Source organism: Hipposideros armiger, unplaced genomic scaffold (assembly GCF_001890085.2).
Source record: "Hipposideros armiger isolate ML-2016 unplaced genomic scaffold, ASM189008v1 scaffold_96, whole genome shotgun sequence".
NCBI lineage: Eukaryota > Metazoa > Chordata > Mammalia > Chiroptera > Hipposideridae > Hipposideros > Hipposideros armiger.
The window spans coordinates 365,103-392,322 of NW_017731446.1; the positions used below are offsets into that span (position 1 = coordinate 365,103).

Below are 27,220 nucleotides of genomic sequence, written 5' to 3' on the forward strand. Positions count from 1 at the left end.
CTGGCCTCAGCCAGGAATACTGAAATCCTCAGGTCAGGTACTCCCAGTATCTGATCACACGTAGGATTTCCATGGGAATCTGACTTCATCAGTCAACGTTATTTCCTTTAAAAGACACCTTTTCATTTTGATGTGGTATTGATGTTTGAAAAGGACATTGAAAGAGAGCTGAGCCTGAGTGAGAAAGATGAGAAGGTGTCCAGGTTTGTTCTTCATACCACACTCAAACCAATGTAGAGTCTGATTGGACGGACCTTCACCAGCAGCCAGTCCAGTCTCTTCATTTGGCAGATGTGAAGAGTGAAGCTCAGCGAGGTGAAGTGGCTGGCAGAAAGCCAGTGGCAGAGAGGACTAGGATACAAGTCTCCTTCCACTCTGCCATATTAACTTCTTTCACCACCATTTCTTAACAGCGTGAATTACTAGTTTTGGAGGGTAGTTGTGCTTTTAAGTTTTTATTGTTTCTCTGTTAAAATAAAGCTACATCAAGGTAAAGTTTACTCTCTTAAAGGTCTTTCAAATGATTAACATGTTGAATTTTTATGTCAGCCCTCTTCCAGACTCCAAGCCGGGCAGAAATAGGTCTTAGCATACTAAGCTGTGTTTGGTGGTCAGTTTGGGGTTTTAGTGAGCAATGAAGAGACTGTGAAAGGGGGAGAAAAGATCGGGTTAGTATAGGAAAGCTGGGAGTTTGAAGGGGGAGGGGAGGGGACTAAGAGGTACATGACAAAAGGGACATTCAGATTCCAAAGATATATTCCTTTTGTAATTATGATTTACAAAGGTACAATTTACACACAGTAAAATTCACCCTTTCAAAGATGCATTTTTTTTTTCAAATTCTCTTTGGCTAAGGGCCAATTCTACCCAGGGTTTGTTTAATACTGGGAAGGCTGACACAATGAGTTTTAAAGATAAAGAGTACCAAGTAGGAGAGCAGGATTCTTATGGCTCTGCCACTAATATGCTGTGGCCTTAGGCAAGTCACTGTCACTCTACAGGCCTCAGTTTTTTAATTTATAAAGCAAATAGGCTGGACTTTATCTTTAAAGGGCCCCTTGAGGGGGCTCCCAAGAAAAATATTTGTAAGATTCCACAGAGAGACAGGCTCACTCTGACTAATTCATTCCTTTCTCCTCTGCTTTCAGCTGACACTGCCCACGTTCCCTGTGGTGGTGAAGATTGGCCATGCTCACTCGGGCATGGGCAAGGTAAGGCTGGGGCCTGCTGTGCTTTGGGATTGAGGACAAGAGAGGCACTTTTCTGAGAGCCCAGTTATGGACTATTCGTCCACCCCTGTTACTGATGAATTCTTTTCAAGGACAAGATGATTTGGTCTGTCTGAAGCCATGAACGTTACCCAAACAGGCCTTTTACAGCAAGCAGAGTGCATTGCAGGCCACCTGCTTGGTCCTGTGAGTCCTTTGCAGCAGGTGTGGCCCCTGAACCCCCTGGGAAAGGAAGCTAGAGAGAAGGGGCCTCCTAGGGAGATATGGTACCCAGGTTTGCATCTGGATGGGAAACACCTTGATGGGCTTGGAGGCTCAGGGCTCTTATAACTCTCAGTGTATGTATGTGTATGTTTCATTTTCTTCCTCTCTGCCTTGCTCCAACATTAGGTCAAAGTGGAAAATCACTATGACTTCCAGGATATTGCTAGCGTGGTGGCCCTCACCCAGACCTATGCCACAGCAGAGCCTTTCATTGACGCCAAGTATGACATCCGGGTCCAGAAGATAGGCAACAACTACAAGGCTTACATGTGAGTGCGGTGGGGTCCCAGTGGATACTCTTCACTGTCTCCTCAGCCCAGCAGAGACTCTGAGCCTCCAGATAGCCACCAACTCTGTTTCACCCCATCTGGCCCACAAGGCAGAGAACAGAGAGAGGGTGCCATTCAAGTCAGGGATTCTTAGCCTGGGTTCTTTTCAAGTCAGAGGAGGGGTCCATGAACTAAGATGAAAAATAAAATTCATCTTTACTTTCACTAGAGGTTAAGTGAAATTTGGCATTCTCCTCAGTTATGAACAAAAACTAGACTGTAGTAGTAGCAGCAGCACATGTGACTTTGTCACTAAAGGTAATCACAGAGATTTTTTGTATTTTTGTACAATTGTGACAGATATCTCTAAATACCAATTACTGTTATCACTACTTAAGAACCATGGTAATTATTAGACCTGCCACTACCTTTACCCCTAAAACTATTTGTTATTTATAAAGAAACATTTTTTACTAATCACCGATTTGTTTAATATTTTGATAATTCTACTTTGATAATTATTTTAAATAAGCGAGTTCCTTCATTATCCTTATGCTTTATGCATTTACACATCTTGCACATTTTATACATTGAAAGGAACCTGTATGTTTCACCAGTCTGCCAGCAGCACAGAAAAAAATTAAGAAACTCCTGATGTAAATATATAGCCCCCCAAACACTATAGAGCACTAAAAGCCTAGTGGTTATGAGAATAGATGACTTCTTCATATAACTGTGCCCATTTGCCAGAATGGAAAGTTAAAGGTTCCCCTCATTAGAATTTAGAAAAAGAAAATATTTCAAGACTACCTTATCTTCCTTTATATAATACACACACACACACACACACACACACACACACACAGAGGGTGCCAAAAAAATGTATACACATTTTCAGAAAGGAAAAAACTGTATTAAAATTGTAGTACTCAATATATACTGATAACAAAAGATGAATACAAGTCATGTGTATACATTTTTTTGGCATCCCCAGTATATGTGTATGTAATATATATATGTGTGTGTGTGTGTGTGTGTGTGTGTGTGTGTGTGTGTGTGTGTGTGTATACATATATATATATATATATATATATATATATATGCAAATGGATTACAATTATTTTGGCAATATTGACCTCCCATTTAAAAAACATTAAAGTAGTATTTTTTTTTACAAAGAGAGAACATTATAATATATGAATTTGATCTTTGCCACCCAGAACTTAGCAGACTTCAAGGTTGAGCAGCTTCCCTTTCCCTTACCCATCCGTTTCCATTTTTCGTCCTTCATCCCCTTTTTAGTGTTTCTGCTCCCCACCCTGGAGTTAAGAGCCCCTTGCCTACACTCCCTTCTCCTAACCCTTCACACACCTCTAGTTTAGCCCTTTCATGCATATGAATTTGTATCACGCTCCTCTGATCTCTCTGGGCAGAAAGGATGGAATCGTCTCTGCAGCCCCATTACCTGTGCAGCAGCGGACACACAGAAACCGATTCACAGCCCTTGTGGAGAACCAAGACATAGAATCTTTTTCACCTTTATTGACTAGATTCCTACTTTTTAAAAGTTTGAAATTTTTTTAGTCTTTCTGCTTCAGAAAGGAATTTAGGGTTGCTTTTAAATTATACACAATGTAAGACAGGATAATTTAGAAGACCATTATAAAAACTTTCTAAATGAAGCAGAAAAATCAATATGTTCAGGCACCTGGGACAGCAGATTTCCTATCCTTTCATTTTAAAATCCCCTAAATAAATAAACACAAAACATTTATGACAGTGGAGCCAGAGTGTCTTGATCTTTTAAAAGGAGACACCACATTTTTAAGGAGTAGAGTTTCCAAAAGCAATTTAAATGAAGCATAAAAGAATCCCCAGTCGTTGATGAAAGGTAGGTGACCAGAGCAGCTTTAGAAAACATTTACTCATTTTTTATTTGCAAAGGACAGTCAGTTATTGGGGGAATGTTTAGGTCCTCTCAGCTCTTCTTCCCCAAACTTTTGGCTATCCCGTTGCTCTCAGAAGAAGGAATTGGCTGGCAATAGGCAAGGTAAGGTTTGAGAGTCTTCCCTTCCCCCCTAGCTCTCACCCTAGAAGTCAGATCCAGAGACAGCTATGTTAGGTGGGAAGGAGGTGCTGTTCCTGCTCCATCTTCTGTAAGCAATTATGTGGGACCTTCTGTGAAGGTCAGATGTCCTACAAGTCCTGAGAGGCAGTTGAGCTGTCAGTGAGTGGCTTCTCCATGTCCCCTCTGCTCCCACATGCCCCAGGTAGCCTGCATTGATCTGTGCCCTGCATCCTGATGTTAGAGAAAGGTGTGATGTGTAAAGGACATTATTGCTCACTCAGAGTTTCTGAGAACCCTGTTATGTACCACGGCCCTGTGCAGAATTGAGTGACTCTCTGCCTTTGCCCTTCAGGACCCCAGCCTTGTCACAGGGACACTCCTATAAAACACAGTGTTAGGAAGACAGTGTTATTTTCATGATGATCTTTGTGTTCCTACTCAAATTTTTTGAGCCATTCCACTGTTAGTTGTTTGTTTATTTCTTAGCTAGGTAGTGGAGCATAGAGAAAAGCATAGCACAATGGGAACAAAAAGTCCTGGATTTTTATCTTATATTTACTTTGACTACATATACAAGCTTGGACAAGTCAGCTACCCTTTCTGACTCTTAATCTCCTTGTCTGCAAAGTGGGGGCAAGAATCCCAGCCTGCTCACAACAGAGAGGTTGCCATGAGGCTCTGGTGAGCAGCTTGCGGGGAAAGAACCTTGAAAAGCGCTGTACAGAGTGTGAGGACTTGTTATTACCACATGAGTTGACTCACTGCGCTGCTGTGGGGCTCTGAAAATTTAGCTATATACTACGTTTTCGTTTCCCAGTGTCTGAAATCAGATCTCTAGGGAGGGTACTCCTGCGAACTTCTGAGTAGAAACTAGCACTTCCAGTCTCCAACCAGTAGTAAGTGATAAGGACAGCACATGAAGGTCTTTGTCAGTGGTGAGAGTAGGGCTTTTCTGTACCCTAAGCCAATCCCATCCTCTTGACTGTGTCTAAGTGAAGACTAATAACTAAAAAGACATATTTTTGCTGTTTTACAGTTTATTTAAAACTGTATCAATTGGTTCTCATGACAACCCTGTATTTACAAAGGGATAAGAGAGACTCAGACAGTTGAAATGACTCACCCAAGGTCACCAGCCAGTCAAGAACAAATTCAGACCCAAAAACCAGGTTATCTGCCTCCTACTTAGCCCAAGATTAGTTGATTCTAACACATGGTCATGGATGGATGGTGCAGAGGGCACAGCAGAGAACATGTTAGTGACTTGGTTCCATCAGCTTCATTTGTTGAATGAAGCAACTTAAGCCTGAAGAGGTTAATTGACTTGTCCAGAGTCACATTGCTAACACTAAAAGCCCTCAGAAACCAATTGTTGAATGAATCAATGAATAAGTGAGCTAGTATGGAAGCCATTGGGAGACAGTCCAAGAACCCTGAGGATGTCCCCAGGATCAACAGAATTCAGTTCGTATATACAGTAGTCTCCTCTTTTCCAAGGATGCCTTAAACTGCGAACAGTACCAAACCCTATATATACTATGTTTTTTCCTATACGTACATATTTATAATAAAGTTTAATTTACAAGTTAGGTACAGTAAAAGACTAACAACAATAACTATAATAAAGCAGAACAGTTATAACAATATACTCTAATAAAAGTTATTTGAATGTGGTCTCTCTCTCAAAATATCTTATTGTACTATACTCACCCTTTTTCTTCTTATGGTGATGTGAGATGATAAAATGCCTGCATGATATGATGAAATGAGGTGAATGATACATTATGAAGTAAAATAAGTGATACCACAACAAAAGCACTGTGATACCACGACAGTCAATCTGATAAGACAGCTACTAAGTGACTGATGGGCAGGGAGCATATGCAGAGTGAATATGCTGGACAAAGGGACAATTCACATCCTGAGCAGGACAAAGCAGGACAGCACTAGATTTTATTATGCTACTCAGAACAGCGTGCAGAAAACTTATGAATTGTTTATTTCTGGAATTTCCCATTCAGTATTTTCAGACTATGGTTGAACACTGGTAACTAAAACTATGGAAAGTGAAACCACTGATAAGGGGGGACTACTGTACCAAGTCAGCCCAGATACTAAGTGGACAGGCTGTTGGACATATAAGATACACTATGTACTCTCAAGTGGTTTACAGACTTGTGGACAGAAGACTTAGCTCAAATAACTGAAGTAAAAAGTAGGTGTAGGATTGTAAGTGAGGTACAGGCAAAGTCCTACTGGGGTCCTAAGAAGAGCAAGTGCTCCTATGGTTGAAAGATCAGGAAGGTTTCATGAAGCCAGAGCAGTGAGCTGGACTCTTCTAGAGAGGAGGAGAGCATTTCAGGTGGGGGTTTGGCAGAGACAGCCAGACTCGAGGCTCAGCAAACAGGCCCCTGGGCTATTTGTGGGAGAAGCAGGTGAAGAAAGAAGCCGTGAGCTAAAATTCTGGAAAGTTTCATGCCCTCCTCGTGCTGGTGTGGCTCACTGCCTGTCCTATCCTGGCGGGACCTTGTAGGAGGACGTCGATCTCAGGGAACTGGAAGACAAACACTGGTTCTGCAATGCTGGAACAGATCGCCATGTCAGACAGGTGAGTGAGACAAGGAGTCCAGCCCCCTACCCAGCGAGAGGGGGACTTCCACAGATAAAGAGGTGTACGATATGAGCCTTGCCCAAAGGGAGCCTCTAATCGGACAGGACAGATAGAACACAAAGGCCCAAGCAGCTGTTAACAAGTTCAGGCAGGACTGGGTTATGTGTTAAATTATGGAAGTAAAGACTGGACATACCATAGAAGTTCCAAGAAAGGAGTAGTTACTGTGGGCTGGAATAGCCAATGAAGAACATGTAGAGTAGGTGAGACCTGCTCTGAGCGTGAAAAAAGGGTTGGATCTGGAGAGCAAAGCAGGAGGGCACTGAAGATAAGGCAGTGTGCTCGATGGGGATGGAGGGAGGGAAGACTGGGGAGGGCTGAAGGGAGCGGCAGAGCCAGCAAGAAGAGCATGACCAAGCAGGCTTGATGTGAGCTAATGCCCCAGCTTCAGGACACCTTTTCATCTCCTCCAGGTACAAGCTGTGGGTAGATACCTGCTCTGAGATGTTTGGTGGCCTGGACATCTGTGCTGTCAAAGCTGTACATGGCAAAGATGGGAAAGACTACATTTTTGAGGTAAGTCTAGCCTAAGGAGTATCTCAGTAAGCGACAACTCCCAAGGCTAGAGGCCAAACTCTTGGCTTGGGAGCTATGTGGGCAGCCCGGATTACATGTAGGTTAGACACTCCAAGGCCATGGGAAGCTTTACAGATGACACAACCAGTGGATGTGCATAGCAAAACACTTCTACCAGTGGGGAGCTATTGTTTCCAACCAGCTAGGCTGACCCACACTTGGGTAAGAGATACCAAATCTGGGTTCCTGGGGTCCTAGCCTAATGCCATTCCCCTGGGAAGACTGTAGTGTTTTTACTGTTCTTGGCCTCAGAAAGAATCATTCAATCTAATCTGATCACTTTGCAGATGAGAAAACAGACCTAATGCCATGAACACATGCCCAAGACCACAGAGTGAATCAACCTGGGTTAGAACTCCAATCTCCTAGATGCAGGAGACTCTTTTTAGCATCTCTCTGAGCCTTGGAGACCCTTTACTCAGCCTGGTCCTCTCACACAAATTTACTGGCTTCCTTTTGCCATATTGAAGGGAAAGTCAGTATGAATCCTTCACACACATTTCTGCCCAGTCTTTCAAGGAAAGGCTCCTTGCCAGGAGTTGGTGGTATTTGCAGAGGATTAGTGCCAGGAGCCCAATGTGGGCTTCAGAATTTACTCCATGGTCTGCTTGATGTGTAACCTATGGATGGTCATACCCCCACTTTGGGTGGGCCTCAGTTTTCTCATCTACAAATGAGAGTTGGACTATAGAGTCTATGATCCTGGGCAGGCAGATAACTTCTTAAGAGAGCAAAACATTGATCTGGACTTTGAGATATAAAAAGAATCAGGATTGGGGTGAAAAAGGAAGTCATCCCAGGTCATGAGCAAAGGCAGGACTTTAGTCATTTAATGGGCAAGGTATGTGTGGAGATATAGACTGTGTAGGTGAAAATCACAGAGATGAAAATTGCCTGCGTTGACCAGAGAGTTAAGGGAATGGCCTTCATGTGTTCCTGCTCCCTCTGCCTGCAAACCTCTGAGCCCTGGGTCTATACTCCCTCCTGCTCAATATTTCTCCCCGCTACCTTCAGCCACCAATCTTTCAGTATCACTTGCAGCCTGGGTGAAGATTGGGAGGAGGCCCAAAGCAAAGGTTTGAGGAGGAGGGGACAATGGTCCTGTTTCTGCAAAGGAACATGCTTCCAGCTCAAGAGAAGAACACCAGCTTCACCCCCAACCTGTCTCTGCTGCCTTAAGTCCTACTCATTCTGAAAGACCATACCAGGCCTTTCATGCCTCCATTCCCTCCCTAACCTAGGTCATGTCTTCCTCCAGGTCATGGACTGCAGTATGCCACTGATTGGGGAACACCAGGTGGAAGACAAACAACTCATCACTGAACTTGTCATCAGCAAGATGAACCAGCTGCTGTGCAGGACCCCTGCCCTGTCTCCTCAGAGACCCTTAACCACCCAGCAGCCACAGGTAAGCACCTGGGAAGAGATACAGGAGAGCCAAGAACCATTTCCAAGCCCACTGCTCTGGATTGTGGTGGCTCTAGGATGGAACAGAGGCCCAATACCTACAATAGGCCTGGATGGGATATATGGAGTCTTCTTCCTCTTCCTTTCCTTTCTTTCCTTCCCTCTAGAGGCCTGATTATCTCCCACCACCCCCTTATAGGAGCCTTCTCATTAGCAATCTGCAGTATCAGCAATAGAACTGTCCAGAGATGGAGTACTGGATCTCTTCCCTCTGAAGTTGAAGTCTTCAGGGAACCAAAGCCAGTTTCCCTTGGGACTTGGGATGCTCCCAGTTTTAAACTGGGAGGTCTCTGAGGAAGGGCTGGGTCAGGCCTCTTAACTGTCTATGAGGAGTCTGACTCATGTGTAGAGAAAGAAGGGTGTTCCTGAGAAACCTGCTGGTCTGGAGAGATGGGAGAGTCAGGTCCCTCATTCTGGGAGAGAGTCATGAGGTAAAATTCAAATCAGAAATCTGCTTTCCTACCTAAGGGAGAGGAGGCAGGTGTCCAGTTGACTGTGACATGTGACTCATGGCCAGTCACATTCATAGTGACAGTATCCCAGCTGCACGTCTAGTGGGAAATCTACATGGAAGTTTTTAGGGAACCTCAGGCCCTGTGGCTCTAGAATGGGACAAAGGCAAGGACCCTGAGCCCCCAGAGTCTTTAGTCACATCTGGGAAGATATGTCATTTTTCAAAAATATCCTCAAACTCTCTGTCCATTGAACTTTTGTATAATGAAGTGGTAAGAACTCTCAATCCAAGAACTGAGTCCTACTCGAGCTCTTTCCCTAGCTGTGTGACTTTGAGGGCAAGTTACTATCCTTCTCAGGGTTCGCTTTTTATCACTTGTAAATGAAAATCTTTTAGAAATCTTTCTTTCAAAATCCTACTTCAAACAGTTAGGGAGGTAGAATAGAATAGTGACTCAGATTATGGACTTTGAAGCAAGAATTACCCAAGTTTGAATCCTAGACCCTCCATTTATTGGTTTTGTGACCTTGGACAAGGATTTTATCTATGGCTCAGGAGAGATCTGAACAACAGCACCTATCTCCTAGGGTTGTTATGAGAATCAAATGAAGTAAAAAAAACTAAAATATGACACAGTACCTCATAAGCACTCAATAAAGGTTACCATTGTTATTATGTAAGCAAGCACCCTCTGGGCTTAGGTTCCCTAAAAGCTTACGCTTTGAGATCATCACTCCTTTTTCTAAAGATCAATGCCTCACTGGGATTATACTGCAATCAGGAGCCAAGTAACTGGATCTCACAATCTTTCAGTAAGAAGGGAGAAAAGGAGAGGAAAAATCAGTATAAAATAGTCTGGATTATTTTAGTATAGAAGCAAGTTACCCCACATTCGTCTTCTCATCATTTGAATATCACAGAATTGTAGTATAGAAGCATAGTTGATATTTATAATAATGGACTTGAACCATCTAGAAAGGGTTACATTTTAGTCAGTACTCATATTCTGTTTAAGAAAGCCAGAAATATAAGAAATAGTTCTGTAGAAATGACTGAAATAAAACAGTATGATATTGGTAAGTCAGTTCCCTCTCTGGATCTGAGTTTTCCCACCTACAATATGAGATGATATCTAAATATTGATAAGATGATATTTTAGGCGATATTTTTTTTTCTTTTCTTTTTTTTTTTTATTGTTAGTTTCAGGTATACAGAACAATGCAATAGTTATCCTTTTTACCCTTCACACAGAAACAAACCCCCTCTCTCATCTACTGCCCTCCCACCCCCGGTTATCATGCTTATCTATTACAATTCCATTGACTCCATTCCCACTCTCTATTCCACGTCCCATGACTATATGTATATATAATTATAGTTGACATATATTATTATTCAACATCAGCTTCAGAAATACAGTGTGGTGGTCAGGCCTCTACACCGACTATGAAGTGGTCTCCCTAACAAGACATGAGTTTTAGGGGATATTTTGAGCTCTAAAAATTTCGTTGGGTAGAATACTTCCATCCTTATCGATGCTGGATAAATAGGAGCTTCTGGGCTAATAGATGTCGATTCTGACTGTCTTTTGGTATCCAGTTTGAAAGTAGTCCCATGTGGCAGGATGTTATCATGTATTATTAGCTCTCATGGGTGTTTCACACCTTCTATAGCTCATGCTGTGTCAGACCTCTGACCAAGTGCAGGAGTCTGTGCCTGGATTCTTCAGGAATGTTAGTCACTAGAGAACTACACTAGGTAATTAGGAGAACAAAGCTTGTTATAGATATAAGCCCATTATTTAAATATTGTACTTAACTAGAGGTGATAAAAAAATTTTCCTGATTAAAAAAGTAACAGGCCTGGGGTAGATTTTATGATTTTGTAAATCTGACGGAATCAAAATATTTGGACCCTAGTCTTGCCTTTTAGCCCACACTGTCTCTTTCAGTGATGGGACTGGCCGATTATTGCTCATTCCTGCTCTAGAAGCAGAGTGACAGTAGTCCTCTCCTTCCCTTCAACCCTGAGAAATACAGAGAACATCTGGTAGCTGCTTAAAAAATTTATGACAGAGTAAGAGAGCCTGACTGTCCAGACAAGATAAACAAATATGGGCTGCTCTGGGATTCTGTGAGGGTCCCTTAAGTACTTTTGTAAATGAGTGCAACACTCTCGGCCTCCTACTGGGAAGTCATTCTGAACTAGAATGAAGGCTACCCTGAGATTCGGGAGATCCGAGTTTAGCCTTGTCTTTGCCACTGAATCACCAGGTGACCTTGGGTAGATCTCTTTCTATTTCTGTGCCTCAGCATCTTTGAACCAAAAAATTACTAAGATCTCTTCCAGCAGTAAAATTTAGATTATATGAAAAGGATCTCTGAAGCATAAAAGTTCAGTAACAGAGAGAATTCACACAAAATTGTTTCCACCTCATAGAAAGCATTAGCTCTTCTTTGGTACAAGCCCCTTATTTTGTAAATATTAAATATTGCAGCTTAAATATTTTAAAGAGAAATCTATCAGAGTCAAGGCAGGAAACATAATAAAGAATGAGCTTCCCTAAACATAGGGGCTCTTGTAAAAATCCCTTGTAGCAAAGCCAGTCTGGCTCAAGGGTAAGTTTTTCTCTGCTCAGCCTCACAGTTGAAGCTACAACAGAATATTGTAGAAAGCACAGGGGCTAGTCCTTTTCTGCCATAACATTACATAACATTATGCAAGTCACTTCCCATCTCTAGACCTTTCTTTCCTTATCTATAGACTAGAGCTGAATTACATGATACCTAGATCCCTTTGAATTCTAAGGTCACATGAAACCTGGAGTCACCCCAACTGCCAAGTCTGAAGGAGCAGTCCACAAGACTGTCACACTCCTGATACCAACAGAAAGTTCAGAGTTCCCAAAGCCACTGTCAGGAAGGACTCATAGAACTTACTGAATACTATTGTACTCACAGGTATAGGATAAGGATACCTGTGAAAAGGATATCTCTTTCCTTACGGGAAAGGATACAAGTCAAAAATAAGCCAAAGGAAGGTGCATAGAGCAGAGTCTGGGAGGATTCCAAACACAAAGATTCTGTTTTTAGGATGTATTACCCTCCTGGTATCCATATGTGACAATACACAGGATGTGTTGCCAACCAGGCAGGGAAGCTCACCTGGGCTTCAGTGTTCAGGGTTTTTATTTGGGTTTTATTTCATTGATTTATTGAACCTGGTTGAATTCAGTCTCCCCTGTTTCTGGAGGTCAGGCTAGCACCATGTGTCCTAAGGGGCCCACATGAGTCACCTCATCATACACTATCAGATATAGTCTGAGGGCCCCACCCCCCCACCCCGAATAACAAAGACACTCCTATCACTCAGGAAATTCCAAGAGTTTATAGATTATCTTTCAGGAGTGGGGCCAACAGCCAAATCTCTCTTTGGTCAAGGCAAAATTCTTTACTTCATACATAATTAAATTAGTTTAGAAAATGTTTCTCAAATACTTAGTAGGCTGGGGCCATGCCTTATTCATCTGTGTTTCTAGAGGCTAGCACAGGCCTAGCCCAAAGTATTTGCTTAAAATTAGTTAATAGATGTAGGGCTACAGTGATGAATGAGATATAGTTCCTGTCCAAACGTTATTTATATTCTAAATTGAAATCATGACAATTCACAGAAGTTGTCACCATTTCTGGGATGGTGTCTTCTTGTATCCTCTATTAGCTTCCTCCTAAACCTTGTGCCTTAACCCCAGGCCCCCCAAAAGACAGAAGACACCCAACAGTCTGTCACACTAGGCAAAACACTGCAACTTGGGCTTGAAGTCATGACTGCGTTGGTCATATTTCCACCTCCCATTTCTTCCTGATAATCTTTCCATTGGTCACATATCAGTCATCATGGCTCCAGGTCCATGAAGCTGTCAGACCAGATTGCCTTCGTAGTCCCACTATCACATCTACCAACTTACCTGCATCTTTACCACATGAATCTACTTTTTTTTTTTTTTTTTAGCTGAGCCATCCCGCTACCTGTTGGCAGCTCAGCAGCTGCTCAGCTCGGGCCGGGCCTCGAACCGCTGTTGCTCAGAGCTCAAACTCTTGAGCGAGCTCTTAACCAACTGAGCCACTCGGCCGGCCCCACATGAATCTACTTCTAAGGCCCGCCCTCCAGTGGTGACCTGGATCTCACCTCTTTTTTGTTTTCATGTATCCCTTCTCTTCTCCACCTTCAATTTCTCCTTTTCCAGAAGATTATCACATCAACACATCTCTCATTTAAAAAATAAAATAAAAACAAAGACCTCCCTCAACCCCCTATTCTCTTCCAGCTACTTCCCTACTTCTATGCTCCCCTTTGCAGTAAATCTTCCTGAGTTATCTTAGTTTTCATCTCCCCTCCATCACATCAGACTTTCTTTTCAACCTACTCCTGTCAGCATTCCACCTCTACCATCCCACTGAAATTGCTCTTTTTTTTTTTTTAAAGATTTTATTGGGGAATTGGGAGAGCAGAACAGAAAAGTTGTTGTCCTTTGGTTCTTCAGTCTAGTTGTGGAGGACGTTGCTTCACTGGCCCATGTTGGTATTATCATTGTGCTCTTCCCGGATGAGGCAGATCAGTCGCTGGCCATTGAACGGCAGCTCATGCTGGCTGCCAGCCACTCACGGTAGCTTCACAGCAGCCCACTGCAACCTACGCCGTTGCCGGCAACTCACGGCAGGCCAGCTCCAGGTCGAGCTGTTGTTGACCACCTTAGCTGTAGAGGGTGCCGAGTCACTGGCCCATGTGAGATCTGAACCAGCGGCGCTGCTGCTCAGAGCTCGCGCTCCCAAGCCAACTCTTAACCAATAAGCAACTTGGCCGGCCCAAGATTGCTCTTTTTAAAGTCATCTCCATGTCACCAAGTTCAATAGTAATTTTTTTTTCCTTATCTTGCATGACTGACTTCTCAGTAGTCTTGACACAGTTGACTAATCCCTCCTTCTTGAAACACTTTCATTTCTAGGTCTCTGTGACCCTACCCTTGCCTGGTTTTCATTCTCTCATTGGTTTCTCTCTCTTACCTCCTTTGCTGGCTCCTCCACTTCTGCTAAACCTCTAAATGTTAGTGCTCTATGAACTTGATCTATGTACATTTCCTGGTGTTCTTGGCCAGCCCATATCTATTGGCTGTCCTGACCACTCCTTGATCTCCAGGCTCAGATTTCTAACTCCTGCTTGACATCTTTATTTGCATGTCTAAAAGATGTCCTTAATACAACATGGTCAAAGCAGAACTCTTTTTTTTTTTCCCTTAAATCTATCCCCACTCCTAAGTTTTCCCAAGCAATTCACATAGGTCCCTGCCTGCCTCTTTGCCCTCATACCATCCCAGTTCTTGCTCACTGTGCCCTAGGCGTACTGGTAAGGGCCTCTGTATTAGCTGTGTTATCTCTGAAATGTTCTTCCCCTCGTGCTCGCATGGCTGGGTCCTTCGTGACAGTATAACTGAAATCTCCCCAATCATCCAATCCAAAGTTGCCACCTAGTTGCCGACTACCACCCTCCCTTCTTTAATTTTCTTCATAGCACTTGTTATTAGCTAAGATCATCCTCATCTGTTTCTTTGTCTCTTCCACTACAATGTAAGCTCCTTGAGAGTCGGGACTTGTTTACTACTGTATCTCTAGGGCCTAGCAGAGTAGCTAGCACCTAGTAGCCACTGAATATATCGTGGTTATACTAAGATGGGGTGGGTGGCAGTGGTCGGCCCAGTTGGTAGTCAAGTTAAACAATAACAAAACTAAGTCAGCCTGGTTTTTTATTATCATCATGTGATAACAATTTTACACAAATAACTGTGATGAAACATTCCTACCCAGGCAAACCACTCCCATCACCCCTTCCCCTTGATATGCCATTGCAATGCATATTTGTTGAATAACTTCCCAGTAGAATAAGTGTCCTTAATAGTTGTGGCAGCATATTGAAGTTGGTGTTAGGATCTTAAGAACAATTTGGTGGTATGCAGATGAAGGGATGTAAACCAAAGGTCCTTCCCCAGGTCCCAGCCAGGACTTTGCATGATGAACTGAGCACGTTGATGCTGTCACTAGCTCCTGTGCCATTCCACACAGTCAGGCCCCTTTTTCTGGCCTCTTTCTCCTGTGGCTCTGGCAGCTCAAGCTGAAAAAGCATCTGACCTGAGTCACAAGCCCTAGGAACTGCTTCTTGCCCAGTATTCTCTATCAAGACCAAGACAGACTTATGACTAGCCATTTGTCTACCTTTCTTTTTTTCTTCCTCTCTATCTTTGCCTGCAGCTCCTGAGCTTTTATTTCATTGATTCTAGAAGAGTATCTGAAGAAGGCTGAGTAGAGGGCACATTTTACTTTACTGTCAGCCAGCCCCCTAGCCTAAGATGGATTAATCATAGAAAATAAAGTCATAGAGTGGGCAACGGCTAGCTGCTGTGTCCAGTTTAAAGGAATAAGGGCAGGAGTGTAAGAGGCACTGGCTGTGTCTCTGAAAGCAGGGAAGTAAGTAGCAAAGCCTTATCAGGCTGATGACAGCTTAGCCCCATGCTGGCTGGACTGCCCGCTCTTGGGCTGCCCACTGACTTGAAAGTGTTTTAAGGAGACTCTTCTCAAGGTGAGAGTGACACCTGGTGGCCAGTGATGGCCAAAGCCTCCAGGCTATGTACGTACAGAACCTCCTCCCTGTACACCCTGTTCTCACATCCGCCCTCACGTTCACTGACCCTTGGGGTTTGTCGTCTGGGATCTGAGCTGGGCCTTACATCCTGAGGCCCTGGAGAGGAGTGAGCTGCTCCTGAGATTTGCGGGAACCAGAGAGAGAACTTCAGGTAGACAGAGCTTTCAGGTCATGCTAGTAGAGGGGGCATCCTAGTGCTCTCCTTCATTTGGCTAATCTTTTTCCATTTTCCATTGCACTGCTCCCACTCTTTTTATTTTCCTGTAAAATCTTCCTGGGCCAAAGGGCTAAATTGCTAGTGTAGGGATTTCATACAGCAATGGGCTTTCTGTTTGGCTTGTGGGTTAGACCCATGAGGAGTGATTCTAAGACCTAGTCTTTGGAAGCATTAATATATACATAGTGTCCAAGGGGAAAACAAGCCTATTCTACTACCCTGAGCTGATTAGACCACACCTGCAGTTGTTGAAAGCCTGAGGGTCACAGTATAACAAGGACAAACCCTGACTGGAATGTGCTCAGAAGAGAGAAAACCAGGAGGTGGAAGCATTTGGCAAATGTATTTTATGAGTAAGAGTTAAAGGAGCTGCAGTGAATAGCAGTAATCTCAAGGAGCCCTTGACTTAATGTCTTCAGCTCTACAGTAGCTGTCATGGGCTAGAGCTAGTGCCAAAAGGCAAACCTCCTGGAAGACAGGAGCGAACTCTGTAACACTGAGAGAGGAAGTGGCTGCTCTGGGAAGTGGTATGTGACTGCCACATCATTGCTGATGTTCAGACAGGGTCAGGATGAGCTACTTGTCAGGGACATTATAAAAGAGTGGGCTGGGGGTAGGGTGTTGGAGCAGATAACTTTTGAAACCTCCTTCCAGATCTAAGATGCTGTGATCCAGGCTGCGTGCTAGCCACAGACCTAGAAAAGGCAGTGATGAGAGTTCAGAACTAAGGACTGAGGCCTAATAAACTCTGGTGTCTGGTGGGATATTCTACCAGTGCATTTTTCCTGGCTCTCTGATCTAGAGGCGCTCATAACATTTCCAGCAAGGTATTTCTAGGCACAAAGGCTTGACAAGATGAGGTCTCCTGGGTGCAAGGAGACCAAGACTACTGAGAAAAGGTTTCATTGGAGTCTACAGGGCCCTGAAGTTAGGGAGGGGGCACAACTGAGGTCCCAAACATGGGACTAAGAGAGCTTCACTTAGCTTAGAAGAAGTAAATTTAGGACAAATGAAAGGCCTTCCTGCTTCCCACAGCAGAACTGGCTTTAGGGAATTTGTTCCCCAGTGAGTATAAACTGAAAATGTGAGGAGGTTTGAGGCAGGTTCAGATAAAGTCACTAGTGACTAGATCTCTTAACAGACTATTAAGGGAAACGGACTATTTTGGGGCTGTCTTAACTTTTTAGGGACATCTTTAATCACTTGAAGCTGACATTCTGACCTCGGGTGACCTGGCCCTCAGTGCCCCCATAGGTCTCGTAGACTGTCCCCATGGGACGTCTTATGTCCTTAGGAAATCACTGATTATGGGAGGGCCCTAGTCCAGGGGATGAGCTCTGTCCTCAGAGCAGCAATTCCCCCCACAAAAGAAGGAGGAAGAGCTCATCCTTTGGGCACCTTTTATATAACCTTTCAGAGGAAGGAGGGTGAGCACTGGTGACTACAGGGGTGATCCCAGAAAGATCCCAAGGTGCCTAAAAACATGCTGTTCCCCTTGTTCTGACTGAACCTACAACCTTCGGACTACATTCCTTCCTGCTGCCTCATTCCCCCTGGGGTACCAGACCGGGGGAACGGGGCCTGGGGGAGCTGATCAGAATAGTTCTGTGGCATGTCGGCAAGAGGCCTGGCCTCTTTCCTGGGGCCAGACCCCGAGACCCTTTCCCAATTTCCTGTCTCAGATATGCTGAGCAAGCACAGGCCTTCCTCCTTGGTGGGGGCAGCTGGATTCAGGCCAACAACTCTCAAGAGTTGAGTCACTTAATGTCTTTCCTTCCTCAGCTTTCCATCCTGTTGGAACCTCAGATAGGAGCTCCTGTCTCCCCGCTTGTCTTCTGAAAGCCACAGAATGACAAATTAAAGGTGCCTTTGATAAAAACCCACAAACCTTCATCATGGGCTTGGTTTCCCTATCAGACCAATAATTTGCTTTCCATTCACCTCAAGAGCTAATATTTACTGTTTCTGAAATGACTTTTCTGTATCTTCAGAGGGCATAGTATAGCTTAGCCCAGAATCTCCAACACACTGAACCACTATGCACCAAATGACAGGAAGCTACCCAACAGTATCTCCTCTATTGATACATGAAATCCTACCATTAAAGCTTTATTCCTTTGTATTGATATTATTACCTAAATAATAGTAATGATGCTCACTTACATAATTACTTTGCCTAGCACTTTACAGTTTACAAAGCACAGCCATTATTTTCAGCCTTACAACCCTATGTGAGATGGTTGGGGCTAGTATTTCTATGTCTGTTTCACACACCAGCAAAGAGAACGCAGATGACTTGTCCAAGGTCACACAGCTTAGAGCAGGAGAGCTGGATCTTCTGGCCCCCAGCTGTATAATACTGTGCACTGTGCCATCTTGATGCTTCTACCCGAGTACAGGGAATGGTAAGAATGCATAGAGTGGGCCTTTGTGACCCTGTGTAAGGGAAACCCTTGCTTTCCTCCTTCTAACAGCCGAGTGCTAAACCTGCCAACCTGAAAGAGCATCTGAGCTTCACCACCTCTCTCCTGCCTCCCTGGCTTCTCTCATCACTAAAGCCCAATGAATTTAGCATAGCGAGATACCAGCCTAATCAGCTTTAATGGAGTGCAGCAGCACACTCTCCTTGCCAACCCCCTCAAAGCCTGTGCCTGCAGGACACCTCTGCTCAGGTTCAGTAGCCCAAGGGTCTTGCTGGGCTCAAGACTCTGAAGCTATGAATGGGGCTTGTCTCATATCTCAGATATCTAATGAACTGAAAAATTCATGAATTAACAGAAGCCCAGCGCCAAAAGACCCTGTAGAAGTCACCTGCCTGAAATTATGTGAGCCCCCTCTTTGGCATCTCTGACCAGAGATTGTCCAGGCCCTGCTTAATACCTCTAATGCCAGGAGACTCACTACTACCCAAGCCAGCCCTTGACCTTGTTCAGATTTACATTTGACTAACTGATCTTCTACTCAGTCCTTCCATAGTTACCTCATTTAGTCTTTACAGTTGTACCATTTGGGAAACTGAGACGCAGAGATTAAGAAACTTGCCCAAAGTCACATCAGGAAAGATGTCATTTCCACATCTGCTCCAGGTACCTGTTTTATTCCACCAAGTCCCCCTCAAAAAGTTACCCAGAACTGGCTGCTGTGCTCTCTTGTGAGGTTTGTCAGCCAAAAGAGCAGGGGGTTTGTGACCTCCCCTTTTTGAGACACTGATGCGCCTCCAACTGCATCAGATTTTTGGCAGCAGCATTACAAACTGACACCCTCTGAGCTTGTTGTCAGTCTCTCAGCCCAGGGTTGTTAGGGTTTTTCTTTATGCTGCTATAAGGCCATTTATTCCCCCGTCATTTTTGTGTGTAGCTGGGCACAAGCACTGGGCTTCATATTCTTACCTGTTTAAGTCAACCCAACTTCCTGAGGGAAACTCTGCGGCTCTGTCTGGCCATGAGTTCCTGCTGTGGGCTGGCTATAGGCCAGACTTTGGCATTGACGCCAGAGTGGCCAGACTTCTGTGGAATTTGGCATCCCAGGCAGCTCTTGGTGACTGCAGACAGATCCCATGGTAGCCAAGCCCCACAGGGAATAGGCCCTCAGCCCCAGCAGACAGAACGCTTGTGGGTGGAGCTAGAAAGTCTCAGCCTGGCAAGGGACAATCCTAGGGGACTCGCCTCCCGCCTGCTGTAGCCCCTGGGAAGTCTTTAGTCCACAACCTCAGTGGAGCCTACGACAGAAGAAGCTCCCTAGGCGCCAGACACGGGTGGCCAAGGCACATTCCCAGGCTCCAGTCCAAAGGACAGCCTCTGGGAGCTCTTCCCCTGAAGCTTTTGGAAAGGAACTTTTGGGCTCAGTTCATCCTTGGGTGTCTTATTTGTATACTTCTGTGGCTAAGGAGAGCTGGGCCAGCCTTCATGGTATGATTACCCCTGTCAGTTCATCCTGTGACTGTCTGTGGAGTTCTCCCATTAGAGCTTTATGTATGGGATTTTAAAGGTTTTTCCTGGAATCACAGATTCTCATGTTTGGAAGGAACTATAGTGTTCATCTACTCTATCTCATAATTAATGCAGGAATATTCTCAGCAATGTCTTTGTCAGGTAATTCTCTCATCTCTACATGAACACACCCACGTCCCAAGACAGCCTCTTACACTGTTTTAACTATAAAAAGTTCTTCCAATAAGTGAAAGTCTGTCCTGCTGGAGCTTCTGTCCATTGGCCCTGGTTCTACCCTGTGCTCTGTGATCTCCCGTGACTGTCTCTGAAAATAACAGTTCTGTGGGAGAACATCTTAAGATGATCTTGACCAATGTCCAAGGTGATTCGTTGGCAGCCATCAATGGTACAGGGTGAAGCCCTGGGGGAGGGGACTAGCAAGAACCAGTCTAGTGGCTCCACAAACTATGAATTTTGCTGTCTTTCATCTGAGTATCCCTCTCGGCAATGAGGCCATGTTACTGATGACTTGTCAGGGAGCTCAGAAGAGGCTGTACCGTTACAACAGAATAAAGTTCCCCAACACCCAGGAATGGGAACATACTGCAGGGGGTATTCTATATCATGGGAGTGAGACCTAGGAAACAATGGAGCTTCCAAGGAAAAGGCCTCATCGATATCACTATCACCAGCATTTGTTGTATTTTATTTAGCACCTACTGGGACCAGGTACTGATAGATAGATAGATAGATAGATAGATAGATAGATAGATAGATAGATAGATAGATAGATACATTGATAGATAATCAGTCTCACTTTATAACACAGAAACCTTTTGAATAAAGGCAAGTGCAGAGGAGTAAAATCACTTGCCCAAGGTCACAAAGCTAGTAAATGGAAAGTTTAGATTTGACCCAAAGTCTTCCTAACCCAAAAGCCCAATTCCTCAGTCACGCTGCTACCAGATCTTAAAGCCTTGCTATTGTAGACCTAGGTGCATGCGTGTGTGTGTGTGTGTGTGTGTGTGTGTGTGTGTGTTGGGGGGGAGGGCAATGTGGAGTTAAATGCCAAGCCCCGTCTGAGCATGTCAGGAACCCAGGTAAAAAGTCAACACTGGTGTCCTGTGCTCCCATTACCAAACACTATATCCTGACCTCAGACTTCTCATTCAGTTGGCAGCCAGGTTAAAAGAAAGAAGAGATCACAATGAGAAAGAACTGTTGGGCTTGAAGTGCCCTGAACTTGGCTGGGTTAGATAGTCTTAAAAGACTTACATTCTCCATTTTCATTGTAGCTGCTGTTGCATGTTCATCTATTTAACAAGCATTTCTTAAGGACCTCTTATATGCTCAGCCCTGTGCTTGATGATATTGGTAAAATGACAAGTATTCCAAAACGTTGCCAGTTCTAACTTATAACTTTTTAATAAATAATTCCCATATCAGGCCATATATCCCAAATTTTTTTTGAAACAAATGGGCACTATATTTGTTAGGAATTCATGAGATGATGAAGGCAGTCTGTACCCTCAGGATCTGGCAGTCTTCTTAGAAGCATTGTCCCAGTCTTCAGGATAACAAGATAGTACTACAAGTGCCCTCTTCAATAGTATGAGACTCCTAAGTGCTATTACAGGATTTCAGAGAGGAGATGACTATCAGAAGGAGTAGTCAGAAGGGGAGATTTCATGGGTGGGGTAGAACTTGACTTAGACCTCCAGGACACATTGGAATGGACTCACAGAAAAGAGGAAAGGTATTCCTAGAGGGTACTCACCATAAACAATGGAGTGGCCTAGACTAGAGAATAAACTGAGGGATCAGGCCTGGTAGGAGCAGGTGTGTTTAGGACATGAGGGAGAGAGAAGGAAAGAGGGTCAATTCCAGCCATGCTGAAGAAAGTTCCTGATGTCAGCCTGGCAAATGTGGGTGTTATTCTGTGGGCAATGAGAAGAGAAGGTGAGCCTCAGACTCCCGGGGCTCACATCCCAGTTGCGTTAGTGACTGCTATATGAACCTGGACAAATTAGCTGACTTAGTTGTGCCTCAGTTTCCTTGTAGAAAATTAGGAATGTTGATAATAGTATCTACCTCATAGGGCTGTTGTGAGGTTTAAGAGAAATACTGCATAATAGTGTCCATCATGTTACCTAGAATATATAGTGGTAGCTATAAATTTTTTAGAGCAATAAGGTGACATAATTACGGAAGGAGTTTAGAAGGATAATTAAGTAGCCATGGAGAAGATAGATTGGAGAGAGAAGAGACTAAAGAACTGGGAGACTGGACCAGCCGAGTGGCGCGTTGGTTAAGAGCTGGCTTGGGATGCCAGAGGGCCCCGGTTCGGATCCCACATATGAGGGCCAGTGACACTGCCCTCTACAGCTAAGATGCTGAACAACAGCTCAACCTGGAGCTGGGCTGCCATAAGTTCCCAGCGACGCTGTAGGCTGCAGCCCCGGCTGCAGTGGGTTGCCATGGGCTACCGTGTGTAGCCAGCAGCCAGCGTGAGCAGCTAGCAGCCTCCATGAGCGGCCGTCCAGAAGCCAGCAACTGATCTGCCTCTCCCAGGAAGAGCGCAATGATGGTGCCAACTTGGGCCAGTGAAGCAACTGTGGCCTCCACAACTAGACTGAAGAACAAAAGGACAGCAACTTGTTTGTTCCCCTTCCCCCAATTCCCCAGTGCTGTTCCCATCCCCAAATTCCCCAATAAAAATGTTAAAAAAGAAAAGAAAAGAAAAGAAAAGAATGGGGAGACTAGTCTAGTAGTGTAAGCAGGAAATGATGCAGGCCTGAGCAGAGTTGTTCAAGAGAAGATGGTGACTCTTAGCTGCCATGAGGGAAAAAATGATGGGTCTTGATGGCTGACTGGATGGAGTGGTCTCTAGCTGGCTTATTGGGAGTGGGTGTTTCAGCGCCAGGGCTCAGATCAAGCCTCGTGGATCCTATGAGAGTGCTTGGAAGAAAGGGAAAGAAGTGTTGGTATTCTTGCTATGACCTGTGAGAGGTTGGGGATTATAGATACAATGGGTGCCTTCTAATGTGGTGGCAATAAGGACATTTCAAAGGCCCCCTGCCTCTTTCTATCCAAAATCCTCTTACTAGAACAGTTTTAGGCAATGTTATTATGAAAAGGCCATGATACTAGAAAGGCTAACACTTCTGCTTTCCTGGTAGTGGAGCTGAAAATGGGCCTTAATAGGCGGGAGGGGAGATAGGTGGCCAGCATCGGAGCCTCATGGAAAACAGGGTATAGGAAGAGAAACAGTTTTAATGTGGGTGTAGGGCTCAGGGTGGGGTATGTCACAGGAGAGGAGAACTAACAGAGGAAGTGGGGGTGTGCTGAAGACACGCTCAGCCCATTTCGCAGCTTGCCTCAGAAGCGCCCTCTTTGACATCACCATTGGCACACTTGGCAGCCCTTAGGCTTAATAGAGCATTTCCCCTGTGCTGAATCCAAGCTCCAAATGCTCACTGCCTTTAATACAAATGTTAGACAAACTGAAGTCACATGCATCTTTAATCCTGTCAGAACATAATCAGAATCCCAGCTGGGAGGAGAGGAAGCATGGGAGTGGAGCCATGTTGTTCGGTAGAATGTAATGATGCTGTTTGAGAAGGAAAACAGCTTGGCCTTGAGCACTTTTACAAACATTAACATCTTACCCTCTGGGTAAGAAGGGTTCTGGGAAACAAACAACTACCCCCTCCTTCAAGTCCCTCCCTGTGGGAGTTCCAGCCAGCCCAGAGTGACTCTGACCCCTGAGTGAGCCCCAGAGCTGATCCCACCCGAAAGTTAACTCCAGGTAAGAAGGAAGCCAAGTCTAGGCGAGTAACCTGGCCTAGCCCCCTGCACCCCCCTCACCGCCACCACCATTTCTCCGGGTCTCCAATCCCCGGAGTCGCCTAAAGCCCAACCTCCTCTTTGGACTTGGGTGTTGATCCTCCCTTTTCTTCAGGAAGCCAGTCCTGTGAGGATGAGGGTGAGCGCCCATAGAATAGACCAGATGCTGTTAGAAGACTCAAAGCTTCTAGAAAGAGTAAGTCCAAAAGGGGGTGAGATGAAAAAGAGGTTGAGAAGGCCTCAGACGCTATGTATCAAAGTGGTTCTAAGGCCCAGACTGCCTACACCTGTGCCCCAGCAACACCCCAGACATCAGAAACCTCTGAACTAGATCCCACTGGATCCCATGAATCCTGCTGCAGCCATGCCACAGAGCCTCAGGATTTCTCTTTGGAATCTGCTTAGAGTTTTGTTTTTATCTCTTTTGCATTTTTGTCTTGCAGAGTGGAACACTTAAGGATCCGGATTCGAGCAAGACCCCACCTCAGCGGCCAGCCCCCCAAGGTTGTTTACAGTATATTCTCGACTGTAATGGCATTGCAGTAGGGCCAAAACAAGTCCAAGCTTCTTAAAGTGATTGGTAGTTAATTTTTCAAATCAGAAATTTTAAGCCAAAAACAAATAAGGAAAGAAAGGAAAGTGGGGAGGGGAGCAACAGACCCTCCCATTGGTGCCGTTTCTGCGTTCTTTCAATGCTGACTGGACTGTGTTTTTCCTATGCAGTGTCAGCTCCTCTGTCTGGTTGTTTACCTGTTCCTGTTCGTGCTTGTAATGCTCACTTATGTTTCTCTGTATAACTTGTGATTCCAGGGCTGTTTGTCAACAGTGTACAAAAGAATTGTGCCTCTCCCAAGTCCAGTGGATGGTTTGATAGTATTTTTTTAAAGTATTACATAATGGGGGGTGAAATAGGAGTAGGGTGGGGTGGACAGGGGAGAAACAGAGACCACAAAAATAAAACCCAACTCCTCTCCTTCTCCCCGCTCCCAGGCTCAGATTGAACAACCCCTCACCCCCTGCTTACCTCCACGAATGTGCTTGGGATTTCAATGAACTGTGCTTTTTGCTTCCTTTCTGCATGACTAGGGTAAATAGATAGAAGTTTAAGAGATTTTCAAGGTCTAATTTCCATAGTTTCATCCGTTGAATCTGAAGTCATCCACCTTTTTCTCTATTCGCTAAAATTTGGTACAGTTTGAGTTTCTGTGAATAGGCTGGCTGTGCCTGTAAAGCTCTTGTGTTTTTCGTGATGACATGAAATATAAAAAACAAGCTATTTCCAGGAATGCGTTCTGTATTTTACATCCCAGTGTACCCTTTGTTTTTATTATTAACTAATAAGCTATGAGATTAGACAAAAAAAATGGGGCCGCTGATGTGCAATATCAAAGTGAACTTGTATTTTCTGCGTGTTGATCTCAGTCCCCTTAAGTTGTTTCTTCTTTGTTGCCCTTTCTGAATTGGCCATGTGTGCACTTCTGTAGAACTTGAGAATTCTGCTTCATATTCTGCAGAGCTTGACCTGTGTACAGAGATGATTTTTTAGCAATTTTGGACATAGAATGCAGGGAACTACTGAAAGTCCAGGAAGGATTCAGCCATTCTGCCCTTGGCCTCTCCTGAGGCATGATAACACGAGACCAAATCAAAAATGCCCCATTTCACTTGAGTGGGTACACTGCCTACAGAACTCTTAGGGGGGACTCTTCCTTTAGTTTTCAGCTGTTAAAAGAGCCCTCCGGAGTCCAGACAATGAAGAGCTTGATCTTTCCTGGTAAGAACTGTCTCAGAGTTTAGCTTGTGTGTGTTTGGAGCAGAGGCTGCACAGCTGTGGTTCTTCAAGAACCCTCACCAGTTCTCTTTCCTCCAACACACAGCTCCAGGGTAACAATGAGGTTGTTCATTAAACCAGGCCTCTGGCTCAGTGCCTCATCTTGCCATCTTCTGGACAGGCTGGGTATGGGCACCAGGCGGCCTCCTCTAGCACCATGGTCCATGGGAGTTCATGCCAGCAGTTTGCCCTGGCTCTACGTGTACATTCCCTCTTGCTTCTATACCAACACGTCCCCATTCCAGGTCGCCGGGTCTGAGGAATAACTGGTGTTGCTAGTATGTAGCGTGATTGGTGTGTCAAGGGGCGCTGCCCTGGTTTCTCCTTTGGTTGCTGGCAAATTCTGAGGCTACAGGGAAATGCACTGAGAGCGAATGTTCTTGTCTGTAATCCCTCCTGTAGATGATGATGGTAGTCGGTCTATTGTAAATATATACATGTCTGCATTTACGTACGTCCAGGTGGGTTGCATAAGAATCAGGTCCTTAAATACACCCCTACTCCCCCACCCCCCCATCTGATGAAATGATAGAAAGGAATAAAGCAACATTTCCCAGAATGGACGGATACATTTTATTTATTTTAATTTTTTTGTCCAAGTGGTGAGCTGATGGTGGTGTTGCTTCTCTGCATGTTACCAGTGTGAACATGTAGGTGCTTTTCACGTGACATTTGTGAACCATAAATACAAAGTTACCATTTGAATTTAGTCAGGCTCCAAGGTCGTGTCAGCCAAGGTCTCTCAGGTGGGGGAGAAACTGCCAAACACAAGCAGACAGCATAACCTGACTGTCATGTGCCCTCAGGCAGCATGCTAAGGGACAACTCTGTGGCCTGGGGGACATCCATGTCACAGTATAGGATTGCCGTTCAGGTGTTTTGTACCCATTTCTTTTCTCATGTTGTCCCCTTTTTTTGTACCGATCCAGCTGGGAAAACCTCAGCCAATGCTGGAAGTGTGATTGAAGTACCTCTTTTTTGTGACTCTTGTACAGCTTAATGTGCAATAAAGGAAAAGTTATATCTGTCTTCAGTGTTAAGTTGTAAAGTTTCTGGATATTCAAGCATCTCTGTAGAGGTGGGAAAGCACTCAGATTTCTGGTACAAGATGCTGAGCTATCAACCTGCAGTACTTTATAAGGGAATGCTGAAACAAATGGTGCCAAACTTTGGAAAAGGCAAAAACTGGTTAATATGAAATAATATGCTCATCTGTCATCTTCACTAATTATCTAATTTGAACTTGGAACTTCTTAAACATGCAGAATTCCATTTATTTGTTCATTTATGTATTTATCTGTAATTAACCCTGGTATTAATTGGTAATTGATGATAAAGTGGAGCCTGTGCCATGTAGTGGGGAAGTGGGCTGACAGTCATGGGTGCACAGTGATGTAGACATAGAACTCTGCCTTTCCCGAGGGTACAGGTGTTCTGGTGTTTCTAGAAAACGGAGTTACAGCACAACTAACTCTTAGCTGCTGTTGAATTTCTATAAGCCCTCTCCTTCCAGTAGGCCCATGGATGTGTGGCCTCTGGGATTGAGACTGAGAAATTGTATCTTCCAGGCCCTTAGGCATCATTTCCACTAGTCCATATGTGCTGATGGGGACATCTTTTGACTTATGAGTGTAGGAACCCCCTCAGCAAAATCTGAGCAATGTGGTACCACACTTGCTGCGTATCAGCCCCCAGAGGAAGGATGGCCT

The 27,220-nt window shown here is 44.5% G+C and overlaps 1 protein-coding gene across 1 annotated transcript in view; it reads left to right on the top strand.

Moving 5' to 3' along the window:
• The window catches only part of SYN2 (synapsin II), a 180,249-nt gene that overhangs the window by 148,039 nt on the left and 4,990 nt on the right, over positions 1–27,220 (top strand). The window contains exons 6-11 of the mRNA XM_019645999.1: positions 1,149–1,211; positions 1,620–1,762; positions 6,364–6,438; positions 6,915–7,017; positions 8,336–8,485; positions 24,124–24,184. Coding sequence (XP_019501544.1) covers positions 1,149–1,211; positions 1,620–1,762; positions 6,364–6,438; positions 6,915–7,017; positions 8,336–8,485; positions 24,124–24,184 — 595 coding nt within the window. The remainder of the gene's footprint in view (positions 1–1,148; positions 1,212–1,619; positions 1,763–6,363; positions 6,439–6,914; positions 7,018–8,335; positions 8,486–24,123; positions 24,185–27,220) is intronic.